The 27,944-nt window shown below is 35.0% G+C and overlaps 1 protein-coding gene across 1 annotated transcript in view; it reads right to left on the reverse strand.

The window, feature by feature from the left end:
• The window catches only part of LOC150094898 (diacylglycerol kinase delta), a 566,581-nt gene that overhangs the window by 411,908 nt on the left and 126,729 nt on the right, over positions 1 to 27,944 (reverse strand). Inside the window, exon 3 of the mRNA XM_090411584.1 lies at positions 24,567 to 24,629. Within this exon, the coding sequence (XP_090267710.1) occupies positions 24,567 to 24,629 (63 nt within the window). The remainder of the gene's footprint in view (positions 1 to 24,566; positions 24,630 to 27,944) is intronic.

The following is a 27,944-nucleotide window of genomic DNA, read 5'->3' on the forward strand; positions in this document are numbered from 1 at the left end:
TCCTTCATTTTTTTTTTAATGTCACCACCTGGATGATATACTTTTGCAAAGTGTTCGCTCAGTAACTCCACCATATCGACTGATTCAGTGACCTCTTTACTATCGTCATTCCTTAAAATCATTTTGCCGTGTACAGTTTTTTTCTTGCTTGCAGCATATTGAAAGAACTGTTTGGGATTCTCTTTAGCTTGCATAGCTAGTTTCCTTTCATAATCCGCTTTTGCTTTTTTTTACCACACTCGTTACCCTTCTGGCCTGCACTTTATACCGTTCGTGTGCCTGCAGGTCACCTATTTCTTTAAATTCCCTCCACAGTAGTTTCTTTTTTTGCAGCTCAAGCTTAATGGTGTTATTCATCCATTTAACCCCTACTTGTTTTACTATTCGGACCCTAGGTATACAATCAGCATAACCTCCTGTAAATGCTCCTTGACCACTTCCCATGCTCTATCGACATCCAGCCCTTGCAGTTGTACATGCTATGGCACTGATCCAAACAATCGCCTAAGCTTGTCATACTTGCCAGCATGATAATTCCACATATACCCTGTCTTAATCGAAATTCCACATCTTTAGCCACCTCCCAGGTCAAGACCTTATGATCACTCTAACCAATAGGTGGCAACATGCTCATATTCATTACAGTCAAATTCTGAGATGCTACTACCAGGTCAAGCATTCTCACGCCCCTAGTATTTTCAATTACATGCTGTTCCGGATAGTTATCCCTTAATAATTGAATAAAATCCATTTCCTTCCTCACATGTGTCCTCTCCTCCTTCCAATCAATGTTACCATAGTTGAAATCCCCCATAATAATTACCCTCCTTCCACTCATTTCATCAATTTGTTTACGCATACTATCTCCACCATCTATTCTATCACCTGGTCTGTAGCAGCACCCAACTGTATATTTTATTCTGCCAGTCTCAATCTCACACCAAATACCCTCAAATGAGCTCTTTTGACTATCCTGAGATACAACTTCAATTCTCCTTGGCTGCAGTTCATCAGCTATCATCAATAACACTCTTCCCCCCATTTTATTATCTCTGTACCTCCTAAACACACTATAACCTACACATTCTATCCCACTAACTATATCATCTTCTGTCAGCCATGTTTCACTAATGCCAATAACCTATGGCCAGGAAGAGCCAATCAAGGCCAAAAATTCTTCCTTCTTGTTCCTAATAATCCTGGCATTAGTATACATGAAATGCAGTGATCCCTTTGTCCCACCCCTATCTTGATGCGTTATTCTAAATATCCCATTTTTTGTCCTTAGTACTGGCTCGGGTACATTATATACATTCTTACACTCAACTGTCTCACTGATGTCCGCATATCCACTCCCCCCCTCTCTTTGCTAGTTCTAGTTTCCCTGGTTCTGCACATCCATTTTCACTTCATTCAGCAACACTTTTTTCCAGTCTCCGCACACCAAATCCATGCAAATGCAGGCCATCCATCTTGTATAAATCCTTTCGCCCATCAAACTCATTCCACACGTCCACGAATTCCACACCACACCGTCTGCATAACCTGCGCATAATGTCATTTGCGATTATGGCCCTCCTCCTAAACTCCTCTCTATCATACCGTGGCAACAGACTCACCATTCTAACTCTGTCACTCTTTTCTTTCGCTACCTTTAACAATACTTTCAAGTCCTCTCTCATAAAAAATTTATCTCCTTTCAATTCATTCGTACCCGCCACAACTATCAATTCTTTCACCCTCTGTTTTTGGGCTCTAATACTCTCACTTACATCCTTACATTTCGCACCCGGTAAGTACGATTTAGTTTAACTCCCATCTATCACTCCTCTTAATAACGAGTCACCATACAACACTCTTTCCTTCATTTCAGAAACTCCTACTGTTACGCTTATTTTCCCTTTCAAACACTTGTTTATTTACGTTAGTCTAATCACTCTGGAAAGAGTTTTGCAGGGGCTCTAATTACCGCTGCGCATTTTGTATCACTGCGCGCAACCTAGCGATCTCACTTCCTACAAATAATTCCTCATTTTTTTTTATCATTTAAACCATTTTCTCTCTCTGTATAGTTGCTTTCACTCTTTCTTTGATCACCGCTCTCATTGCCATCTTGTACATCGCAATTCCCTATCAAGCCACTATTTTCATTCACATTTCTTCAACTTTAACTTCAACCATAACTGTCTCACAACCTGACACATACTTCAACTCCTCACTTTGCTTACACTTTCTCCCACCACTATCACTTTTAATCCAAACTCCAGCCTCATTCGGGAATGCATACATTCCACACACATCACATTGGATAAAGACCCTCACATTACAGTTTTTAAGTTCCTGAGAGAAAACACACACACTGTTGTTGTTGAAGAAATAGAGGAATTTCGGGTAATACGAAATGGCATTTTACATACAAAATCATATTTCGTATTACCAGAAGTGTTCCTCTATATAAGACCAACTGTAAATAGCATTGGCGGTACGGCAGTAAAAACTACTGATTCGTTACCGCAAAAGTTACTAAATGGCGTGGTTTCGAATCCGGCTTCAACATAGATATTTGTGAAGCAAGCTCTCAAGAAGCGGTAACTGATAAACGTGTTTACAACCGATAAACCACAGGTTAAACTTGATAATCGAGTCTAATAGAAATGAGCAAATTATTATCTCTACTGACAAATTCTAACATGCAATGGAAGTTTGTGATTATCTTTCGGTGATAAATGAATTTTGTCCCCTAGTGATAAGCCCACCACTCTTCCTATGGAAGACCTGAAATTATTGCGAGATGAGGTGAGAGAAGTTCAGGATTTTGTCTCTAGAGTGTGCTTTCCGGATTGTCCAACACTTAAGAATACGGAGGGTACTAAGTACGAAATAATTTACATGAAAATGAAACAATTTACATTAGTAAATATCATCATCAAATTCCTGACATGTACCCTCAAGGGGTTTACAGAATATGATAGTATTAATCTGTTATCTGTCAAGCCTTCACCATTATCAGATCGTATATTTCTGTCTTTTAAGACACTTTTTATTATATCAATTCATCTACATCTTGGTCTTCCTCTGGGTCTTTTTCCTGCCAACCTGGCAGAGAACACTTGTTTTGCTCATCTTTTCTCTCCCATTCTGTTTAAGCGACCATACCACCTGAGATTAGCTCTGCTAACACATTCCTGGATGCTAACAATGTCAAGTTCTTTCCTAATAACCTCGTTTTCAATATGATATTGCCATTGATGCCATCTGTTCACACTGCTAATCTTTCCGAGGACTCTCATATCTGCGGTCTCTAGTCTTTGGCCAAGTATTTTTTTTTTTTTTTCTAGCCCAGCTCTCAGATCCATAAGTTGAAATTGGTTTGAACACTGTCTTATATAAAGCTAATTTATGGATTTGAGAGCTGGGTTAGAAATAAAACATTTGATCAAAGACTAGAGACCACAGATATCAGAGTCCGCCATATAAATTTATTCAATTGACTACCTACCATACTGGCTTTGTTAATTTTGTTGTCTATTTTCATATTTAATTTACCGTCTTCACTAAAAATTGTGTCTAAGTAGCTGAAATGTTTTACTTATTCTATAAGTAAAACATTTTCTCCATTCACGATGCAGTTGATATTTTCAATGATTCTGCGTATTTTCGTTCTCTTTGTCTTGCTATTACTGATTTCCATACCAAATGTTTTACAACAGTTATTAAATTTATTCAGGAAATCTTTTAGACTTGTAATGGATTTATTTAAAAGTATAACATCATTTGCATAAAGTAAACAGCTGAGATTAACATCTCCAATTTTGATATCAGGATTAATACCGATTTCCTTCATAATGTGATCCATATAGATAATGAATAACAGAAGAGATAACGTACATCCTTGTGTGACACCAGATTTAATATTAAACCATTTTCCTGTACTTCCTTCAATTCTAACTGCTGACTCACAACTCAAATAAACACTTAGTATTGCTTGATATAATGCCCCCTTGACATATAACTGTTGTTAGTAATAATATTTTTGGTTTACAGATCAAGTGTTGATCAATTTTATTAACTTAACCAACTAGTTTCGCCAAACTTTAACTGTTGGCATCTTCAGGGCACTTACATATAGGCTGAAACAATCTCACAATTATGTGTAACTATAAAACTGACTAGAATAATTGCAAATAAAATAGTATCGAACGTGCCTGAAACACGTATCGCGTGTACAAGATTAGCTAGCTGTTGCTAAGGAACTTTCTGTAGTTTGCATTAAAGTTCATTTATTTTGTTTTTAAAGATTTGATTAGGGTTTTCCATATTCAAGAATTTTAATCTCTTTGAAGAAGATTAAAATTCTTGAATTGTAATCTTCTTCAAAGTAAGGGGAACAACTTTTGTCCCACTCGATGACATGGTTAGTTGTAGAGAAATGAGACGATAGGCCAGAAATGTCCTGTCTGTTGTTTTTGACATAGCCAATGTGCTCTTTTTGCCTGATTTCAAGGCTTCTCGAAGTCTGTCCGATGTAACTAGAGACACACGAGCATGGAATATTATAAACTCCAGCATATTTATAGAAAGGGTGGTTGTCTTTTGGCGATCTTAGCAGTTTACGAATAGATTCTATTGGTTTAAATGTTACTCTTATTTTGTGTTGTTTGAGGAGGCTGGCGAGCTTGTAGGAGATGCCACTTACAAACGGAATTGCAATAATTTTTATATATCGAGTATCTTCTTGTTCTTTTTGTGGTGGTTCAGAGAAAAGGACTTTATTGACTAGTCTTCTTGGATAGCCGTTCAAGTAATGATTGTTGGAAATTAATGTTAACTCATCTTGAAGGGTCTCGTTGTCTGTTGTGATATGAATCGCTCTCTTCTTTAACATGTGTACAATGCTGAGTTTATGTAAGATGTGGTGGGAGGAGCTGAAACGTAGGTAGCGACCCGTATTGGTCGCTACCTACATTTCAGATTTCCAATTTAGACATCTTAATCAAAAAACAAATTGATGGCAGTATAAATCTATCGGTGTACAGAAAACCGACCAATGCAGGTCGCTACCTACATTTCAGCTCCTCTCACCACATCTCACATAAACTCAGCATTGTACACATGTTAAAGAAGAGAGCGATTCGCATCACAACAGACAACGAGACCCTTCAAGATGAGTTAACATTAATTTCCAACAATCTGTACTTGAACGGCTATCCAAGAAGACTAGTCTTCTTGAATAGCAATTTTTCGACGTAATTACTCCATACATCAAGAATATCTTTTCCTCCAGTTTTTATGTCACCTTTATCATTCTCTAATTCCTTTTACAGCACTCTCTCCTCCATTTCTAAGCTTTTTCAAACAGCCTCCAGAATATTTTGCCAACTTCCTGATATTTACTTTCTATGTCCTTGCCAAAGTTTTCCCATAACTTTTGTTTAGCTAATTTTGCAGTGTTTAGCTTTTTTACATTTATCTCTGTACTCTCTAAGAGCACAAGCTGACTTATTCGCGAGGAACTTTCGATATACTTTCTTCTTTTCCTTCGCTGCCTCTTTAACTTCCTATGTCCACCATCGAGTTCTGACTTTGTTATCCTTGCAGACAACCTCACCACATGCCTCTCTGGCTGAATCAATCAATGTTTTCTTTCAGGTTTGCCACTGAATCTCCAAGGTGGTTTTGTTCCTGTTCTCAGTCTCTTTAATTTTTTCTTGAATAATGTTTGCGTATTTTAGTCTACAGTTCACATCTGAGAGCTGCTCAACTTTTATTTACTTTAAAACTTTCTTACATGTTCTTCTTTTCAGTATGAAATTCAGTTTTATCCTGCTCAAGACTAAATGATGATTACTTGCAATTTCAAATCCTCTGCACACTCTAGTGTCCTGAACCAGTGGGAAAACATCACTATCAGCAATAGCATAGTCAATGACACTTTTCTTATTCCTTGGCTCTTCTCTCCATGTGAATTTATGCACATTTTTATGTTGGAACATTGTGTTAGTAATAACCAGTCCATGACCTGGGCAGATTTTCAACAAGTATTTGCCATTATTAATAGCTTTGCTTTTTTCCCAAAATATTTTTGTATGTCTGACAATCATTTCCTACTCTGCTATTTAGATCCCCAACAAGGACCAACTTTTCCTTTTTCATTGTGTCATTGCTTTTTCTAAAGCATCAAAAAATTCCTCCACTTCTACCTTAGTAGAACCTTCTGTGGTTGAATATTACTGAATCTCATGAAACTAGTGAGTCATTAGTAATATTTGTGATGTTAAAATGTATAACTGAAATGACATTCTGTAGAAGTTAGGAAGATTGATGGTGATTTCATGAGATGATCAAAACATTACGAAGCCCCACATAAGTGAAAATGTTTATGGGTCCACGCTTCTCATCGAGTGGCATTTTTTTTTCCAGTTTAACATCTTGAAAATAACATGTGCAAGCAGAAAAATGTTTATCACATTTAAGGTAAGGAATGGGAATAATGTGACCGGAAGAATATTTAAAATATTCAATCACTGTGAAGTTTGATATGTTTTCATGCCAATCTACAGATTGATCTTAAAATACATCGAAATTATTAATTAAAAAATAACTCTCTAGATTTTGTAAACGCATTAAAATCATTGAGTATTATATAGTTTGACGTTCTGTTTCATAGCCGAATGTTGTTTTATAATAAATTATGTGGGAAAAGTTAATTTTTAACTATCATTATTTGGCTGAAAAAATATGTTGGATAAACAATGTCCTCCTACAAAAGTATTATAATTATTTATCATTATTATTTAGGTGACACTTCCATGAAGTTTAAGGTTTTATCGCTGAATTCTCTACACTTAATCTTTCATCTACACAATCCACACATTACGCCATCTACCGCCCACTAGTAGTAGTAGTATTTATTTCTAACTGGGTGTGTTCTTTGGCCGATCTGGTTATATGCGGGTGGAAAAACCCGTTTCCGAAAGGGGAAAAAAAAACAAACTTCAACCACCGTATGAGATGACTGACTACTCAACTTCAATTTAAAAAAAATCCCATATAAAGAATCCTCTTCATGATAAAAATCGAATTTCCATCTTTTTCAATAGAAGGGCTCAGTCTCCTCTCGCTTCCAACTGCACTACGGAGGTATACATAAATTTATGAAGTTCATACATCCAGACGGTTGAAAACTAGTTTTCAAGTCTCTCTCTCTCTCTCCTCTAAGCTATTTTTCCTTAATTGTACATGATCAAACGAAACAATTTCCAAAGCTACCAGATATACAGTATTCTCTGAGAGATGCACTTCAAATTATTAAAAGTAACTGTTACATTTTACTTTTACTGTTCATTAAAATGAAAGAAGTACGAATTATTTTACTACACAATAAAAGTAAAATTACAGAAATAATAATCTGTAAAGGACTAACGATAATATCCAACGTATATAAAAAACTGGTCAATTCGGTATAGATAGTTCACTTAAATTTCATCATTCTCTGCGCTTATTGAATACTTAAATGCATCAACTTAAACAAACTAGGATAATTAAGTTGGGATAATCACCAGGATGCCACTATCTCGATGATTTCGCTGCTGAAAAAACATGTCTAAACAAGCATCCTAATAAGCTCTATTCTTTAATAAAGACGTTTTTGAAGAGAGATACAACGCTAAACGATTGACTAAATAGGAAGGTTTATATTTTTGCAATGTTGGCATGGTAACAACCAAAAAGGAAAGAAAAATTGTCTTCATTAAGAGTAACGAACGTCTAAGTGGTAATCATGGGGGGAGAATTCTCTCATTTGAGTACCACTTGAATTCTAATGTCATGTAGTACACTTAACTCACTAGATTATTAGACTGGGTTTCGTGAATCACTTCTATCTCGCGTTGTTCTCTCTTTAAAAAAAAAAAAAAAAATTTAAGCGAAGTACGCTGTTCTCATCTCCTTCAGTTCTTTTATTCATTCAACTGAATAAAAAAACGCATTTCAGGCTGTAGTCTGTGTGCAGTAGTCAAAACAGTAGTTTATTCAGTTAAGTAAATATACTTTAAGTTGAAGATGTACAATATTGTGTTTCTCTTTATGCTTTTATTATTATTTCCTTCTCAAATAGCTACACTATCAAAACTGTAATATGTAGTTGTCATTCAGTTGCTCACAATTTCCGGTAAGACTTCTACATCCTTTTCTCAGCCCTTCCCTTCAGGCTAGAAAAGGCTGGGTGGTGTAATTTACCTCCTGCGGTGCTGAGATAGCTTTTTTTTATTTTATTTTTATTTTCCCGTTAAGTATATGGTAGAGGTTTTACAATTTAAATATCAGTCAGATGTTCTCCTCTTGAAGAACGAGTAGTCTTACATGTTTTGCGGTTATGTTTTTACAAATTCATCAAACATGCCATTTAAATCTGTATTAATGTGCCTGCTAAAATTAAAGGAATAAGAAAAAGTGTTGCGAACAGTTTTTCCACACACACACACACACACACACAAAATTAACGGTATTTTAATATATTGATTTTAATAAAATACTTTCATTGACTGACGACGGCCGATACGACGTAACTTCGATATTCCGACGGTAACAGTAATTACTGATCTAATAAGTTATTGTCGATAACGAAACACAAGACATCCGTCATTAACTCACCACAAATATACCAGAAACCGCATTTCAACCTGTGGGGAGATTTACATAGGTGTCTATGAGGGGATGCAGGAGGCAAAAATTGGAAATATAAAGGATCCCCGTGAGTTCTTCTGAATTAAAAAAATCAAAATAAAATGAAAAAAGTAGGGTCTTAATCTTTTATAAAAGATGATATATTATAATAATTCCTTATTATATGTAATATGTTTAGTTTATTATACCAAGAATGTTGAAATAGTTGTCCAATGACTATATCGGAAGGTCAGCCATGAAAGTTTATCAGAACGATCAGTTTTGTGCCGGTGCTGTCCACATTTTCATTTTCGTAATTTTTTTACCTGCTGTTTTTCTTCTTACTTCTTTACTTTACACAATGAATCTGGGAAAATCACACGGCGTTTAAACAGTACAGAAGAAGCAAAATATTATGCGTATTGTTACATATCAATGAGCATTAACTATAATATATGCAAATTACCGTATTTATATGCAAATTATAATTATTTACTGTTTGCTGTAAACACATAATCTTACTTCCTCATTAAACCTGATTAACCGGATATTATCATACCAGCTCTCCAACCAACAAGTTGAGGCATCAAATCCTATCGTGGACATGGATGTTTATGAATGGAATGAAGACATTCAGGTGGAAGATAAATTTTATCGCCCGATGTGAGCGTACCACTACTCGGCTTATTTGAGGAGTGCTGTGGCATGAAAAAAAGCTCCATGTATGTTTTCCCACCCTTAACCGACCTACGCTGCTAATGTACTATACGTTTACAACATTTTTGTAGGTGTGGGCTACTTAAAAAAAACAAACATACATACATTCTCGTTTTGAGCTGTGTTCATTGATTTAAATGTTAACAACATCGGCTTCCTGATATTAAATCTTCAGTGATATCGTAGGTTCTTACGCGGGATGTCATTAATATGCGATAAGAACCTGAAATCTCAAACCAAGAAATATATATGATCAATTAGACACCACTCAACGTAAGGTAAAGCCACTGTAATAATAATAATATCCAGAACCATAATATCCATTCATTTCAATAACGGAATGCAAAAACGGGCGAAACATTGAATTCTATTCTGCTCAACTAAACAGCAAATAAAACAACGGCATTCTATAATGTTCGGCTGGTGAGTAGGACATGCTCAGGAGATTGCTTGGTTCAGTGTCATGGCATGTAAAACTGCAAGGGCTGGAATTTGATAGTGCATGGGAAGTGGTAAAGGAGTGTTTGAAGGAGATAATGGCTGACTGTATACCTAGAGTCCGGATAGTAAATCAAGTAGGGGTTAAATGGATGAATAACAGCATTAAGCTTGAGCTGCAAAAAAAGAAACAACTGTGGAGGGAATTTAAGGAGAAAGGTGACCTGCAGGCACATGAACAGTATAAAGCACAGGCCAGAAAGGTAACGAGTGTGGTAAGGAAAGCAAAAGCTGATTATGAAAAGAAATTAGCCACGCAAGCTAAAGAGAATCCCAAACAGTTTTTTTCGATATGCTGCAAGTAAAAGAAAAAATGTATACGGCAGAATTATTTTAAGGAATGCCGATGGTAGCCAGGTAACTGAATTAGTTGATATAGTGGAATTATTGAGCGAGTACTTTGCAAGAGTATATCATTCAGGTGGTGATATTGCAGGAATGAAAGCTCCAACAGGTTATACGGGAATTGAAGTGAATGAAATGGAGGTGAATAGTATATTACAAAACCTGAATGTGAATTTGTCTTACGTGAAGCGGCAAAAGAACTGTCAGTGTCCTTGACCATCTTGTTTAATTTGAGTCTCGGGACTGGGTTAGTCCCGAGGGAGTGGAAAATAGTACCACTGCATAAGGAAGGTTCCAAGACTGCTGTTGAAAATTATCGACCGATAAGCATGTCAGGAGTCGTTCTCAAGGTTTTGGAAAAAGTAGTCAAGAGAATACAGGAATGGATAGATAACGCTATACTGTATGGGGGACAGCATGGCTTTGAGAAGGGTAGATCATGCCTCGCTAACTTGGTCACGTTTTATAACACAGCGACGGCTGAGCTGGATAATGGTAATGGATTTACAGTCATACTGCTGGATTTTGCTAAGGACTTTGACAGGATACCACATAGAATTCTAATCAGCAAACTGCAGCATTTGGGGATGGATATAAGGTTCGTCAGATGGATAGGAGGGTGGTTGACGGAGAGATATCAGAGAGTAGTTTATTCGGGAGTAGAGTCCAAAAGAGACTGTGACTACTGGTGTGCAGCAGGGTTCTGTTCTTAGACCACTACTATTTAATTTGTTCATTAATGATATCGGAAAGGATCTGAGAAGAAATATTCATTTGTTTGCTGATGATGCAAAGTTGGGTAGAGCAATAGTGAATGCACATGATGTCAAAATTTTGCAAGATGATTTGGATAGATTGGGGAACTGGGTTAAGGAGAATGGATGTCAATTTAATGTGGCAAAGTGTAAGGTTATGAATTTTGGGGTAAAAAGATTAGCAGCAGTATACCACATTGGTGGAACTGTACCCCAGGAGATTGACGAAGCCAGGGATTTGGGGGATAGGGAGTTGAAGTTTAGGGGGCACATTGCAAAAGTGGCTAAATCAGCTCATCAAATCACTATATAACACAGAAGTTACCGAAGAATACTTTGACGAGCAGAGACAATCAAGTTACTGTTCCTCTGTATCGAGCCTTGATAAGACCCCATCTTGACTACTGTGCCCAGATCCGGGCGCCAGGGTTTCTTCTTGATGGGAAGGAGGGAGAGAGGATCCACGAGTGACCAAGATGATAGTAGGTTTATGGAATGAACCTTATGAGAACAGGTTGAAGATTTGTGAGTTGCAGACATTGGTAGGCAGAAGAGGGGTGATATGATTGAGACATTCAAATTACTGAAGGGTATCTATAAGATTAATTCAGAGAATATTTTTGAAAACAGGTCTGGTGGTGGAAGGACTAGGGGCCATCCATGGAAACTGGGCAAGAGTGTGGTTAGCAAAGGTGTTAGAACTAGGTTTTTTGTATGGAGAGTGGTGAATGAGTGGAATAAGTTGCCAGAGTCTGTTGTGGGTGCCATGACTGTGAGTGGGTTGAAGGCAAGGTATGATAGGTACTGTGTGGAAGCTGAATAGTTGTAGACATGATGTTCTAAGGACTCCATGGAGTTGCCCGTAATAATAATATTAATAATAATCCATTCATTTTAACAACGGAATACGAAAAAGACAATGAATTAAATTCTGATCAGCTAAACAGTTTGTTGTCCATAAAATGACAAATATTTTTGAAATCAAACAATAAATAAATTAAATCCAAATTTGTAAGAAATGTCACTAAAATTTATTAGTCGATTTTTTTTATCATCATCAACATTAACCATAGAAAAAAATTTCGCACAATTGACAGCGTTCCCTTATGACATTATATATATATATATATATATATATATATATATATATATATATATATATATATATATATATATATAATGTAAACTAAAAAAGTATATTTTGTTTCGTCGAAAATTTTGATGTCTATATAACTTGGCATCGTTTGTTTTTAAACTGTCAAAACGGCTAGTGAAACATGGTTTCTTGAAAATCGTGTATTTTCATGGATCTGCTATCACAGGGCATTTATAAGTCTTTGCGTTTCCGTCGATAGGCAGCCACCAACGTCTTGAAATGACGAAACTCTCATAAAAGGGCAATTTAGTTTGAAATCGACAAACGGTACGCGAGAGAGCAAAATAGGGTGGATCCGTACTTCCTGTTTCAGAGGTTATCAAAAAGAATTTTTTTTTTTTTTTTTTTTTTTTGAAAAGCCACAGATATGATGATGGAAGGACTAAGACGCTTTAGGAACATCCTAAACACGGATCGGATTTTATTAAAAGCTATTAACAACAGCTGAAACTGTGGAAAGTGCAAAAGCACGTATTTTGAAAGAGACTAATCTCAATCTTCTATATTTCTTTACACATTCAACACCAGTCAGGATAATTTTTGGCTATAACTCGCATAGAGTGAAAAACAAAATTAAGTTTTCTCAGTTTTAAAATTCTCTACTTGTAGAGAATACAAAATTTTTTGGATAAAAAAAAAAGTACAAAACTGAGACCAGGATTTTTTTTCCCTTTTTTTTTCCTGGCAGGAATATATAAGTTACGATTAGCATTAAATCTCAGAATTCTTAATATAGCTTGTACGTTAGATTTACTCATGCTAAACGCACCTGGGATTTGGCATAAATGTTAAAACTTTGATGCCTTTAATATAAATGCGTAAGCACCTAAAAGGTTGGTTGTCATTCCATCAGTACTCAAGCTATTTTGTCCTCTCTGAAGATGCTATATCGTTTCCATTCTATTCCTATGACTATATCGTCCTCAGTCAACCAAGTCTCACTAATACCCATAGCCTTTGGCCAAGTTGAGGTAGCCAATGGGGAAAGTTCTTTGCCTTTATTCCGAATACTTCTGGCGTTAATATATACATAAACTACAATATCCCTTCATTCCACAACCTCCCTAACATCTTGTGTTGCTTAGCCGACGCAAGTTAAGAATCCGAGAAGCTACATTCAGTATCATATGATCACTCTCCCACTTACTAACCACTAGGTTGTCTGGACCCATGCTCACTTGCATCCCTCCTAAACATTCTGGTTTTTCTGACTCTGCATTTCCGAACTCTCACTGAAAAACACTTCTTTATCAAGACCCCTGACCCCAAATCCATTCACATTCAAACCATCCAACTTACATAAATAATTCCTTCCATCAAACTCGCTCCACACCATTCCTCCTGCACAATCTGCTCCCTGACTCATTCCCGATAACTCTCCGTCTCAGCTAGCTTCTATCACACCGTGGCAACAGACTCAACTTTTACTTTCTCATTCTTCTTTTTTGCATGTACTAGCAACTCTTTCATGTCTTCGCGCATACCACACTTGTCACCTGTTAAATCATTTGTACCCTCCTCAATAAAAATGCCTTGAACGATATCTCTGAAAACAATCTGCAGGATTTTAGTTCTATTTTTGTGAAGCTTTTCGATATTTGTAATCTTTTAATATTTCGCTAATTTGAGATCTCCAACAAACACACCTTCGCTTAAGTTTTTGTTTCTGAAATTTTTGGAAATCTTGCAGTTAGGTATACAGTAACGCAGATTCATTACTGACTGCTGGTTTAACAAAGTTTTTCACGAGGACGAGTTTAAATAATTTCTTAGAGTCAAGAGACATGGGTTTTAAGCATCATCTTTCTGGTGTAAATATTTTTGGGAACACCGTATTGCTCGAAAAGTAAAAAACTAGCAATATTTTGTAAATCAACCTTGCATACTTAGCACGAATACAATGACTTTTAAATCACGACAAATATTCCAATGGTCGTCGTTATATCTTATTTCTTTTATAAACGTTATCGTTATATCTGTCGTTACATCTTATTGCTTTTATAAACTAGACACATTTTCAAGTCCGCTTCATACTCACTGAGTGTGCTAGAAGTATGAAAGACTTATTGTGACAATTATGTAACCAAACTTACTTTAAGCTTGTTTTGAAAGAATGCCCAATATTTTAGCGCGTCGAATGCATCTCACTAAAAGGCAATCTACTTCGCTGCAGTAACAAATTCCATTATTTTCTTTGTCTCCAAATATGATGCTAGAATTTTGCTTCTATTCGTAAAAGTCTTTTCGGAAGGCCATATTTTCTTGACATTGCATAAGCACAAAAAAACAATATATTTGTAAACTTCCTCGCTCACCAAGCCGTAATTACTTTTAAATCGATACTTGCAAAGGTTATTTAGTGAGTATGTGAGAGATGCGGAAGTCTTCTCATTGCTATTTATGCAACTAAACAGCTCTACAGTTTGTTTTAGAAGATTTCATAAACCGGCTCTTTTTGGTTCTCTCCAAATCTCAGGCACTTCTAAACCATAGTCTTTTCCCAGAATAATTTAAATTCACTTTACAAGATGTGCAGCAATAATTAAGTGCCCGTTTTTTTTCTGCCTCCCCAACTTTTACCTAAAGCAAAAATAAATAAATAAAATAATTTTATGCTATGTCACTGATTAACAGTTGTATACTAACTAACTAACCTTACACACACACACACACACAACAAGCAGTCAGCACTTATTTTCTCTAACTTTTAAATGAGACAAAATAATAAATTAAAGAAGTGCGACATTCTCAAGTATTTAAGCAAAACGAACACTAACAGAATGAGCTTGTATTAGTATTTCTTGAGGTAAGATATCTTGTAGAGTCCAAATATGTTCAATCCAGTTTACATTTCTTTTCGAACTACTATTATATGCTTTCATATAATTATTATATTATATTATAATAGCAAATGATTTCACGCGCAGGCTGTGTAGAAAATATGGATGCGGGTTTAGATGTGTGAGATGTCTTTGATGGCAGAAAAGTATAAGAAGGATACCATGCACTTGAATTCATTGGCATCAAATTACTTCTTGGTATGAAACTTAATGCAGAGAGTCAGGGAAATTAGATCATCAAGGGAGGAATGGGGAAAATGCGTGTGAAAGTTCAGCTATGGTATGCAAAAGTGATAAAGATATGAATGTCTTCGAACATGGTTATGTAAGTGGCGAAGGAGTGGAAAAATATGCTTTGGGTTCAGATGTTTTAAGTATGTCTGGGGAGGGAAAAGAGAAAATTCTATAACAAGACCAAATAGATTGCATATCTAATTATAAGAATAGGCTATATGGTAATTTATTATGGGGCATTAGAAACAAAGAGGTTGAGTTCGTTCCTTTATTGAATACGATGTGGCCTAAGATTGTTGGCATAAGTGAAACCTGCTATCAGAATCAGATATGGTAAGCGGGATCGAGTGTAATGGGTACACTATTTCTAGGAATGACAGAAGAGATAGGAAAGGAGGAGGAATGCTACTAATGATATCAGATGACTTAAGTCCAGTTAGCGTAGAAACACAAGAAAACAATGATGGTAACAATGTTCCATTTACTTCCAGGTGAGTTTGAGTCTATCTGGTGTAAAGTTAAGGTTAACAGAATGAAATATATGGTGGGGTGTTGCTACAAACCTGGCAGCTGAGTTGCAGGGGACGAAGAAATGCATCCCCAATGGGTGACTTTAATTTTCCAAACATTGATTGGGTAGAAGAGAAATCTCATGATAAGAAAGAAGAGGAATTTATTGAATTGTTGCGAGACAACCTCAAGCAGCATGTGAAAGAAGGAACTCGAGCTCAAAGAGTGTTGGATTTGCTCATAGCAACAAAAGGGTTCTCTGTAAGGAATATGACTATTTTACCACCAATTGGTGACAGTGATTATGTTGTACTTTTTTGGGTAGTATCTAATTATATTGATGCTCCGATTAAAACAGGTTGCATGCTGAACTACAAAACTGGAGATTATAATCAACTTAGGAGAATACTATCTTTGTTCGCATGGTATCAGTTACTGATTGGGAAAAATGTCAGCAATGCATGGAAATCTTTTAAAAAGTGCTTAAATGAGGCAGTATCTGAATGTAACCCTAGTGTTCAAAGAATAAATAGGTTGGGAGTGAAATGGATGTCCAACCTCATTAAGCAACAAATCCACAAGAAGATGATGATGTGGCGAGAATATCGTGAGAAGAGTTATGAAATATATAAAGCTAAATCGAAGTATAAAAAGAAATTAGCCATGCAAACTAAAGGCAATCCAAAAGAATTTTATCGTTATGCCGCAAGTAAAAGAAAGAATGAATGTGGAAGAATAACTTTATTGAATGCAGATGGTACTTGAACATTGGAAGCTAATGAGATTGTTCAGTTAAGTAGTGTTCACATTGCTATATCAACCACGTGATATAGCAATGTGAACACTATATCAACTATCAACCACGTGTATGTAACATCGTGTACAGTGCCACTGCTACATTGGATGAAGATTTAGAGGTTCATGAAAATGAGGTTGAAGAGCTGTTGCATAACCTGGATAAAAATTTGTTTATAGAGACAGATGGAATATCAGCCCGTTTGCTAAAGGAATATTCAGCCGAATTGGCAACGTCTTTCACATTTTGTATAACTTGAGTCTCAGCTCAGGATTGATACCACAGGAATGGAAGGAATGTATGATAGTTCCATTGTACAATTGAAAGAACTGTTTGGGATTCTCTTTAGCTTGCATAGCTAGTTTCCTTTCATAATCCGCTTTTGCTTTTTTTACCACACTCGTTACCCTTCTGGCCTGCACTTTATACCGTTCGTGTGCCTGCAGGTCACCTTTCTCTTTAAATTCCCTCCACAGTTGTTTCTTTTTTTTGCAGCTCAAACTTAATGTTGTTATTGATCCATTTAACCCCTACTTGTTTTACTATTCAGATCCTAGATATACATATACAATCAGCCATGACCTCCTGCAAATGCTCCTTGACCACATCCCATGCTCTATCGACATCCAGCCCTTGCAGTTTTACATGCCATGGCACTGGACCAAGCAATCTACTAAGCTTGTCATACTTGCCATCACAGTAATTCCACATATACCCTGTCTTAATCGAAAATTCTACACCTTTAGCCACCTCCCAGGTTGTAAAAGAAATTAAAAATTCTAACTTTTATATGAAAATTTAATCAATTTCTTTTACGTCATGTTGCAAAAATTATCTGGAGACTTCCTTCATTTATATATATATATATAAATAACGGTAAGAGATGTATGCTAAATGACTGCAGTATTATTAACACTAATCATTATTATTAGTGTATTACCAAGCTGTAGCAATTCTAATGAAACGGCAGGGTGAATATCTGTAATGATACTGTACTGTACTGTACTATATCCTATTGCAAGGGTGGTGAAAACAGTTTGAGGAAATGGAAGTTCAAAGGATCAGTCAGTACTGACTCCTTAAATGAACCCTCCTATATATTTTTTGGAAAGCATTAAAACGCTGAACGAAGGCGAGACATTCAACTTCACAAACAGAGCAACTATAGCGAAGGGGAGGGGGGGGATAAAAATAAAAAATAATCGTGTTGGTTTATCAACATTAATGAAGACTGTATCTAGTAGAGTAGCATCTGTAATCGATATCAAAAGGTGGATCGCAGTAAGCTTTGTAACATATTCGTTATAAAAAATATTGTTTTTTTTTTTAAATAATGAAAATTAAACAATTTTTATGCCTTTTTAAAATCATACTGATAGCCAAGGTATAATTTGGTACCAATTCACACTGAAGCATATCCAGAGTACTCATATTCCTTAAAACGAAACTAAATTAACTGAACCATCCAGGTTAACTTTTTTTAAGGGATACAGTAATGTCAACGTAAGTGATCTCCAGGACAACAACAATAAATAAATAAAAAAATAAAGAGATCAAGAAATGTCGCTATACAAGAAATTTTGTATAGAGACATCACAACTGGAGACAGCAGTTTTTGTCATATGCATTCTAAACATAACTTTGTTGCTATTCAAACAGACTACTGTAACAGAAATGACTCGGCTATCCCATTAATATAACATTAATTTGAAGAAGAGAAAAAATATCCACTTCCCTCCACTTCTTAGTTCATCTAGTATACTCGACCGATAGCCATTCTGTAAACAGACAAAAGCCAGTAAATGTTATTAAAAATAATTTTAAAAAAATACTAATATCTCAAAGGACTCTTTGAGAAGGCCGAGAAAAAAAAATTAAAACAGCTTACAATACAACTAAGGCATTTCCAAAGTTTGTCAACAGAATTCAAACTTTATATTTAGGGTAGGTATTTATATTAATAAATATCAACCCTAAAGTATCCATCAAGTGCTGGGGAAAATAATGACTGAAATGTGTGAAACTACAGCAAGATAACGCATTAGCTCGCCAAGTGATGTCGGAGGTAACAGGACAGGCAATGCGGAATCTACTTCTAAATATTTAACATTGGAAATGCTCAAAATATTACTACTTGCTTATACTCTCTGAAATTCGCACTCTGTTTCATGGCATCTAAAAGGTTACGAAGCCTTTATTCATCAGGACGCCAATTTAATAAAATTATTTAAATCAGATCTAATAATTACTATGAAATCAGAATCATGGAAATATAATTCATAAAAAAAGGTTAAATTAATTACACGAAAAGCTTTAATGCTATATATTCCGAATAGCTTTTCTCAAGGCCATCGTTGAATTCCATTTAAAGATGGACCGCAGAGAAGTTGTATCGTTGGAATTATGTGAAAGGAAGATTTCTCATTTTGCACAGTATTATCATCTTTTAAGATTTTATTTCTTTTCCGCATCAGCTAGTGAATCATCACACAAGAGAAATGTTTGCCATGCTCAGTGTATGAGAAGAGCGAAATATCCTTAAATAATTTTCTTGAAGTAGCAAATGTTTCTAGTCTGATTATAAAACGTATTCTTAATAACAACATGATTAAAATCTGCGACATACAAAACAAAGAAAATGATATTACTAACACTTTAACAAACTCCAGAGTTGGCACTTATCAAGCGCACTTTACCACCCATGGGTCCTTAACATCCGGAGCAAATACTCAGCGTGGGTTTTCGAAACTGCAGCAGCAAAAATGTGAATGTCTCCGCTAGAAGCTGCGCAGAAGGGAAGTTAATTGACGTGCAACGGCAAAGACAAAGCTTTCTTCTTCCCCACGAGACCAGAATAATAAAGTCAAATAACGTTTGGTATTTATCCATTTACTACTTACACGCGCTCTTCGGGACCACCCTCTTCAACTTGCTGCGTGCGATCAATAATGTCTTATAAGTGTTCATAACTGGAGACATAAGTTACTAGGTTTGTTCAATTTTTGTGATGCACTGTAATTATTCATTAAACCATTTCTCGTTACCGATACGCACTGAACATTATTCCCCTCACAAGACGAGGTATAATAAAAAATTTTCGAGGGTTGCATTTTTTTTTTTTTTTATATATATAAGATACCGCATTTATCCCAACTATTCTGTGTAGTCCCTTTGGAATCAATCCCTTTGCGATGTGACAGTGTAACCCCGCTGCTCGTGCTATTATTGAAACCTTAGGTCCTGAAAAAAATATGTATTAAATCTATAGAATAAGGGATGTGCAGAACAACAGTGGTCATTTCTGGAGAGAAAGTAGTGGACTGAGTAGTTTGTAGTGGTAGAGAAAACAATTTCCAGTGAGCTTCTTCTCAGGTCTTTTTCCCGTTGATACCACAGAACACTGAATAGAAATATTGGTTCAAAGTTGGATCCTTTTTCGTTTGGCTCGTCAATGGACAGTCAAAATGTTCCGAACATCTCATTGTTTGAGCTTGAAAAACCAATCAACTATTTGAACTTTGCTCATTCTTTTCTATTCGTAAGCAAGTTTTAATATATCAAAAGTTTTTGTGGATTTCCCCCCTCCAACTCTTCGTGCATGCATACATACTGTTCTCGGATATAAGAGAAATTACAAAAGCAAACAACACAAATCATACTTTATTAGTGCTTAATATCGCAAAATACAAATGGCGAATTATATCTAGGGAAAGAGCAACATACAGAACAGCAGAAGTGTCATCTGGAGGTCCGTCAGTTATAAGTAAAGTGATTATTTCTGTATAAACGGGAATACACACAAGTAAGTAACATATTCGTAACGAATTCAGTTTCTATTAAAGCGATAAGAAAAGAAGGGCGAGAAACACGAGAATGTTCACTCCTTGACATAAAAGTTGCGAAAAATATGCACTGATTATAACTAACTAAAATAATGAACTAAAATAAGGCCAACTATTGAAATCCTGAACTTAATACAGAACACACTACTTGTACTGCACTACACATGCGTACTGCGATTTCTTTACCAACACATATAAAAAATAAAATAAAATAAAATAAATGGCTGCGCAAACAAAAGAAAAAACAACTAACAATGCATAAATTCACGATTAGACTATGCCGTAGGCCAGGGGTGTTCAACCTGTCGATCTCTTGTGTATTCCTCCTTACATACAAATTTAATTAAAACTGAAAACATAATATTTTATTTATCATTATTTTGTATTATTTTTAATTCGCTTTAAGTGTATTGCTATTGTTTATTTATTTTTCGTTAAAATTGTCAAATCAGTAATTTTCTTATAAGTCCGGGTAAATAAATTAATTTGGATCAGTGGAAGTCAAACAGCGAGCCAAGTGAATACAATTATAAGCAAAGTGTCTTCTTCTGGTTCCCATCTGCCATACGGCCGGGGGTTAAGGGTAGCTATATGCTACCATTCTAGGGAGAGATGATTATGAGCAAGGTGGTTTCCCGTTGCCTTCCTTGCCGTAAGTATTTATGACTGTAACCTGTGTGTTCACGGGGCCGGTTTGCCTGCTTGCGGGATGAAAAACCCCAGATAAACTGGCGGAAAAAACCCTGCTGCCCACGCCCAAGACCGGCTAACTTGGCTATGGCTGAGGAAGATCCTTAAGCTCCTCACGTCGTGGACGGGAATCGAACCTTCCCCAGGCATATGGTTGCGAAGCGCAAAGCCACTAGGCTAACCGCACGGACAAGCAAAGTGTAAAAACTCGATTGTAGCTTAAATATTAAATATTCCAAAGCACATTACATCGATTTTTTACTTAGGTTAAGTCCCATGTGAATATTGTAAAAAAAATAAACTTTGTTTGTCTCGGTATAGTTTGTATTAGATGTTTTTGTAAATAACTCTTTTGAAGCTAACTGTATATACTGCTTTAATAAGAATATGTTAGAGTGTTAAAAACAAAGGCAATGTTTTTGTCGCCGAAGCTGTACATGGCGGCATTAGAAAGATTGTTATTAAAACTTGTATGTATGAGAAAGGCTTGTAGGCTTTAAGTGAAATATCTCCGAAGTCAGTCAGAAAGAGTTCAAACAACTTTCCGATGGCGGTAACTTATAATCAAAAGAAAGCGGAGGAGAACAAAACCAAACTTGAAACTTAAGATGAAAGCCTCATACCGATTCTTTGGGGTTGCCAAACTTCATGCGAGATCTCAGAGGAGGCCTAATAAAAAGGGACTGAAGCAAGCAGAAGGGGGTTCCGGTTCCAGAATTGCTGTCAGAGAGGAGGCCGCCCAGTCCAGAGTCGCCGTCAGAGAAGAGACTGTCTGGATCCACCTTGCTTGAGAGAGGAGTTTCCCACTTCCAGAAAGGAGCTTCTAGGTTCGAGACGTCGCTAGACAGAGACTACTTCTAGGCCGCAGACAAGGTTTTAAATTGTCGAAAGGAAGAGTTCCAATCGCCGGGGAAAAGTTTCCAGGCCAGGTTAATGTCAGATATTCACCAGTGTGTTGCAATTACAATTTGATGAATCAAACGACTTTACTGATATTGCTCAGTTAATAGTATTTCAAGATTATTCAAGTAAAGAAGAACTTTTGAAAATTATACCATTATTGGGAAGAACTAGGGGAGAAGACATTTTTTTGGCATTTGATGAATTTGTGAAACAACAAAAACTTCCGCTTTTTAAACTTGTGTCTATTACTACTGATGGTGCTCCTGCAATGATAGGTAATAAATCAGGCTTCATTTCATGATGTAAAAACGATGACAAATATCCAGATTTTTTTAACGTACCACTGTATTATTCACCAACAAGTATTGTGTAGTAAAAGATTATCAACACAAAAGATGTTTTGGATATTACATTTAAAATTGTAAATTCTGTTCGAGGAAAAGCCCTGCAATAAATTACAGGCAGATGATGATAGGGAACATCTGTTGTACAATAATGTTCGCTGGCTCAGCAGAAGTCAATTTTTAGAAAGATTTCTTGTATTAATTAACGATATAAAAATTTTTCTTGATGAAAAAGGAGATATTTATCCACAATTGAGTGATAAAAGATGGTTGTTACACTTATCATTTTTAGTAAGTTCTGTACGAAATTAAGCAATTTAAATTTAGAGTTACAAGGTAGAGATAAAAATTTAATTGACATGTTAAGTTCAAAACAAAATTCCTAACAATACTTACTTTTATTAAAGAAAAATATAAATGACCGCAAATTTAGACATCTCCCATACTTATTAAAATTTTTTGAACAAAATCAAGAAATGCTTCGCTATGATTTAAAAGAATTTATTCGTGAAATAGAATTAGTTGAGGAAGAAATAAATTCAAGATTTAAAGATTTTAATAAAACTGAAATGATTGTATCCTTTATCAATAATCCATTTCAAGAAAACTTGAACATCACAGAATTTCAAATAAAATTAGTGGGCTGTTTGTTATAAACCAAGCTGAAGTAGAACTTGAGATAATAAACATTCAGAATAGTTTACATTTAAAATCAATAAACAATGAAGTCATTTGGAAGTATGCACATGAAAAATTCCCAATATTAACTGATATTGCGCGAAAAATTCTGTCGTGTTTCGGATCGACATACTTGTCAGAATCCGTTTTTCAAATATGAACGTCATAAAAAATCAATTAAGAAACCAAATTACAAATGATCATTTGGATGATTGTCTGCGATTGGCCACTTCTTCATATCAACTCGACTATGAAAATATTGCGAGGTCCAAACAATGCCAAATTTTACATTAACTTTTTTTTTTTAATCAACCAGCATTTCCTGTAACTTGTGAGTTTGTAATCAATCTGTTGTTTTTTCTAACTTTGGTTTTCCAAAATAGAGAAATAAATATTTTATTCTAATATATATACATATATATTTTTTTTGTTGTATTAAAATAATTAAAAATGATAAATAAATTTTTAAATACACAAATAAAGTTTTTAGTTGTGTATTTTTTTTAGTTGTTTATTTGTGCGTAATCAGATAACAGGTTGGGGGAAAGTGATCTATACAAGAGAGTATTTAGAAAAGTAGCTCGCGTAGTAAAAAAGGTTGAACACCTTTTTTACTACGCGAGTCGTTTTGTCCGTCATAGGTGGACGGACAAAACGACTTTTATAGATGTTTATCCATTTTCTATTTACAAAATTCCCTGATAACAGTATTTCTCGCCCTTTGTTTTGCTATAACTGAACTGCTTTTATTAGCTTTTAAAACGATCGAAATTACAAAATAATTCAATACGCTTCAGTGCAGTAGTGAAACAGTCCAGATAGAAAAAATAAAAATACTATAATAAGGGGACAATGTCATAATTCAATTTTAATAGCAAAATAAAATTCACAATAATAATAACAATTTTTCCCTGGCTTGATGAAGTTTAATGAAATTTGGTATTTAGGATCATTGTTAAAATTTGCAGCTTCAACTAGAGCATATTACTTGGCAATAACAGCAAAACAAAATCATGTCTATAGTACATATACCCGAAACGGCTAAGCTTTAACAGCAGTAATAATGAATGATGTCAATATTAAGAGGGTATTTCTCTTTGCTATCACAAAAAACTCTTTTCATGATTGCCAATGTTCATTCCTTATTTGATTAACTGTGTTAACTTTCCTTTTCAATAATGCAGGTTTTGGAAGGAAATGTTATATGTAATGAAAGCATAACAAAATTCCATGATATTTGGTTCTTCAAAAAAAAAAAAATTCCTTAGATCTAGAACGTCTCGTCTTAACAAAACAGTTGTTAAGGAATTTAAGAAAGTTATTAATATTGTGATTATAACATTATATTAAAGTCTTACTTTAAAACTCCTGCTTTAACCAGTATGTGGCTCTACTGGTTTTTAGTTTTACAGCTTACATTATAGTTAAATTTATGAATAACTAGAATACACAATACATGCACAGGAGGAATGCGTATACCGAGAGAGAGAGTTTGCTGAATTTAAATCTCTATTTTGGCGTACTATTAAAAAAAAAAAAAAAAAAACATTACTTTTTTAACTTTTAAACAAGGTACCAAAGTTCTGCATCTTACCTTATTATCTTTTGCATAGTAAAGTTTTCTTGGCTTGAGTTTGAAGTACCTTCTTTTCCATCTCTATAAATAAAATGTGTATTTTAGCAAAACAAATATTTAAAAGAACATTTAAAAAATGCTATATCTATGACTCATGAATAAGAATGCATTGTATAGTTATTTGATAACGTATTTATTAAGGATGTTGTTCTGCAAAATGCAGAACAACATCCTTTAATCACTGCTCCGAACAGACAAAACCGAACAATATATTTTACGCTTATTTGCAATTTACACGTAGAAATGACAAAACCATGTCACTCATTCTAGAACTAAACAAAACTTTTACTGCAGAATGACGACTTTTCATATCATTTTAGTTATACTCTAGAAACAAGCAAATGCAATTTCTCCACGAAACTAGTTAGTAATTTTTTGCATATCGATTTATTTCATTTTCACTTCTTTGGGAAGAAAAATAAAAGTTTAGATATCAGCAAAACAATAGTAATACAGCAATATTACTGTATTCATAATATAGAAATACTGTGGTAATTTTCATACCGTATTATGAAAAGCAATTTTCATACATAATACAGTATTATGAAAATTACCTGTCATTTAGTTAAATGTTATTATGAAGAGATGAGTTCTCGACTAACAAAATAATAATATTTTATTATTATTATTATTTTCCCCTTTTCTGGCGGCATAATCAGAATGAATCTGTACTGTCTTGGAAAGCACAAATATAAAAATATTTGAAACTCAATGAAAAGGATAACAGCTCTATTTTTTCCCTAAAGTTCCAAATTCAAATAAAGTACCAATTTCTGATATTTTTACATTAGTGGATTATGGATTTATGCTGTCAAGAAAAAGGCAAATAACGCGGTTTTTTTTTTTTTTCTTTTCGAAATAAATTAACGAGAAGATGCCAGTGCAGGCTTGTGATAACGTTTCTCGTACTATAACTTAGCTAGATGTGCGTATCATACAACGTATTCCGCAGCCTGGCACGAAAAAAAAAAAAAAAAAAAAAAAAAAGAACGGGTCTAAAAATCATAAAATTCAAATATGACACGTGATCTATCCATGAAAAAAATAATAATAAAGCCATAAACGCTATCAAGGACAACAACAAACATTAAATTACATAAATGCATAACTATTTTTTATTCGAGATTTCATAACATACACAACATAGAACACATTTAGTCTTAGCCTGTTGCCTAACCAATATAAGGCACCAGGAAAAACATCACATATGTTTCCTGGTATTGCAAATTTAATTACTGAATTCGACAAAGTACACACACACACACACACACACACACACACACACACACACACACACACACATATATATATATATATATATATATAGTTAAGATTGAATCTAAAATTTAATTAAAATTTTATTCAAAATGTATTTACATTTATTAATTTATATTTATTTAAAAATTAAAGTTCAAAAATTAATATTTTAATTAGAAATTTAAAAAAACTAAAACAATCCTCAGCTATATTAAGTTTGGGAAACGCTGAGCCAGATTGGAAGAAAGACCATTATAAGTTCGACTCTAGTCACTCAACTAGAACTTTTTCTAGGCCGTTTTTCAGCCAGTTTCGGAGTTAGCTGATCTTTAGCAAATTTATTTATTTGTATTTTATCCCGGAAACTCGGCTTTTTAATCCTGTATCTCCGAAAAAAAACAAAAAAACTCCTGTATTTCAGATAAAACTCACATTTCCACAGACTAATGTGATCACGAAATGGCAATAGATGTCTGCCATATTTTCAACTCAATGTCTCTAAAATCATTGATAGCCATGGAGAGACTGTCCCCACCCCAACCCTGATTTTCAAAAGTTAGTTGGTGATAAAAGAGCAACTACTTTGCCTACTCCTTTTTGCGAAATAAATTAGAAAAACTTAACGAGCATTAATCAACTAAAATCTTTCTTATTTTCCTGAATATGAATTGCGAAGGAAGCGAAGAGATTGATTAACCAAGGCAACAATAATGCAGCGAAATCCTGCAATGTGGAAGAGCTCACGCGGTCCTAATAACAGTAGAAAGATCTTAGTCTTCCTTATCAAAATTCGAGGAGAGAACCATAGTGACAGCGCCGTTTTAATTTTAGAAGAAAGGTTACTGGGTAGAATTTGGACTAGTTCATATAAAGTCGAAATGGAAGAAAGAAATTCTTAATTATCTACCTATTTGTACTGCTAATTTCAATTCTATTACTTTTTCTTTTATGGAGTCATGGTATTTGCAAGAAAAGCTCAAAGGAAATTCAAAATGTGAAGAAATAGTTTCTTTGCTCAAAATTGTGCTTAGTTACTAGCCGCCCAACTGCTCAAGTCGCAAACTTGCTTGTTTCCGATCGCAAATTGCGCTTTTGCATGCTCAGCCACTTTAAACTGTCGGACAAATTACTCTTGGAGGAAGGGTTACCAAGGCAGAATAGATGGACTGGCTAAATAGAGGGGAATACCTGAAAAAAAAATCTCATTTAATTTATTAAAGAAAAAACTTTTTTCATGATTAAGGTCTATGGAATCCTGAGACCTAAGTTTAAAGGCGTAAGCTGATTCCTCATAATCTATTATTATAACGAATGTTTTCATGCATTTTGGTGTACCAGAGAGCCCTCAAACGATGCTGTATCCCGAGTTATTCTAGAATACATTACGATCTACAACTGTTTCCTTCTAAGCGTAAACAGTTTTAGATTTTTGTCATGCGGAAATATTTCTTATAAAAGTTAGTTGGTGAAACATCCTAGATTTCGGACTTCATTTCAGAGTTCTCTTGCATTTCAATAGGCTATAATTATATGACTTTCATTGTGTGTGTGTGTGTGTTTTTTCATTTGACTTTTTCATTATATTTACAGCTAAACTTCGGGTGGGAAATTTTCGAATTTTTTTCTTACACTCAAAAGCATGAGCTCATTGAATTCTGCATTCAAATATTTAGACTAGTTCATGCGTAAGTTTCAGTAGCGATTGTCATGAAACTCTTGCATGAGCTAAGCATTTTATCATACGAGTATATTCAATTTCCTACAAAAAAAAAACTTACCGTGCTGCATACATTTCCAGAACCAACAAGGCTCGGAAATTTCAACAAGACTTAATTGTTGTTGTTAGCATATGGGAGTATCCATGATACCGTTATTGGTATTGCGATCCGAGATGAGGTATTTGTCAGAAGTTACTACTTCCTAGAGGGGGACCATTGCAGGGTATATTCCCCGAAGTGTTCCGTATATGTAGATCAGCATGTGTGTGTTCACGGGGCCGATTTACCTGTTTTGGAGGGAGGAAAAAACCGAGTTTCGGGGGGAGAAGTCTTCCACCTCCGTATGAGATCGGCTAACTCA

This window comes from Typopeltis vanoorti, chromosome 21 (genome assembly GCF_054136105.1).
Source record: "Typopeltis vanoorti isolate ZY-2024b chromosome 21, IOZ_Tvanoo_1.0, whole genome shotgun sequence".
In the NCBI taxonomy this organism is placed as follows: Eukaryota; Metazoa; Arthropoda; class Arachnida; order Uropygi; family Thelyphonidae; genus Typopeltis; species Typopeltis vanoorti.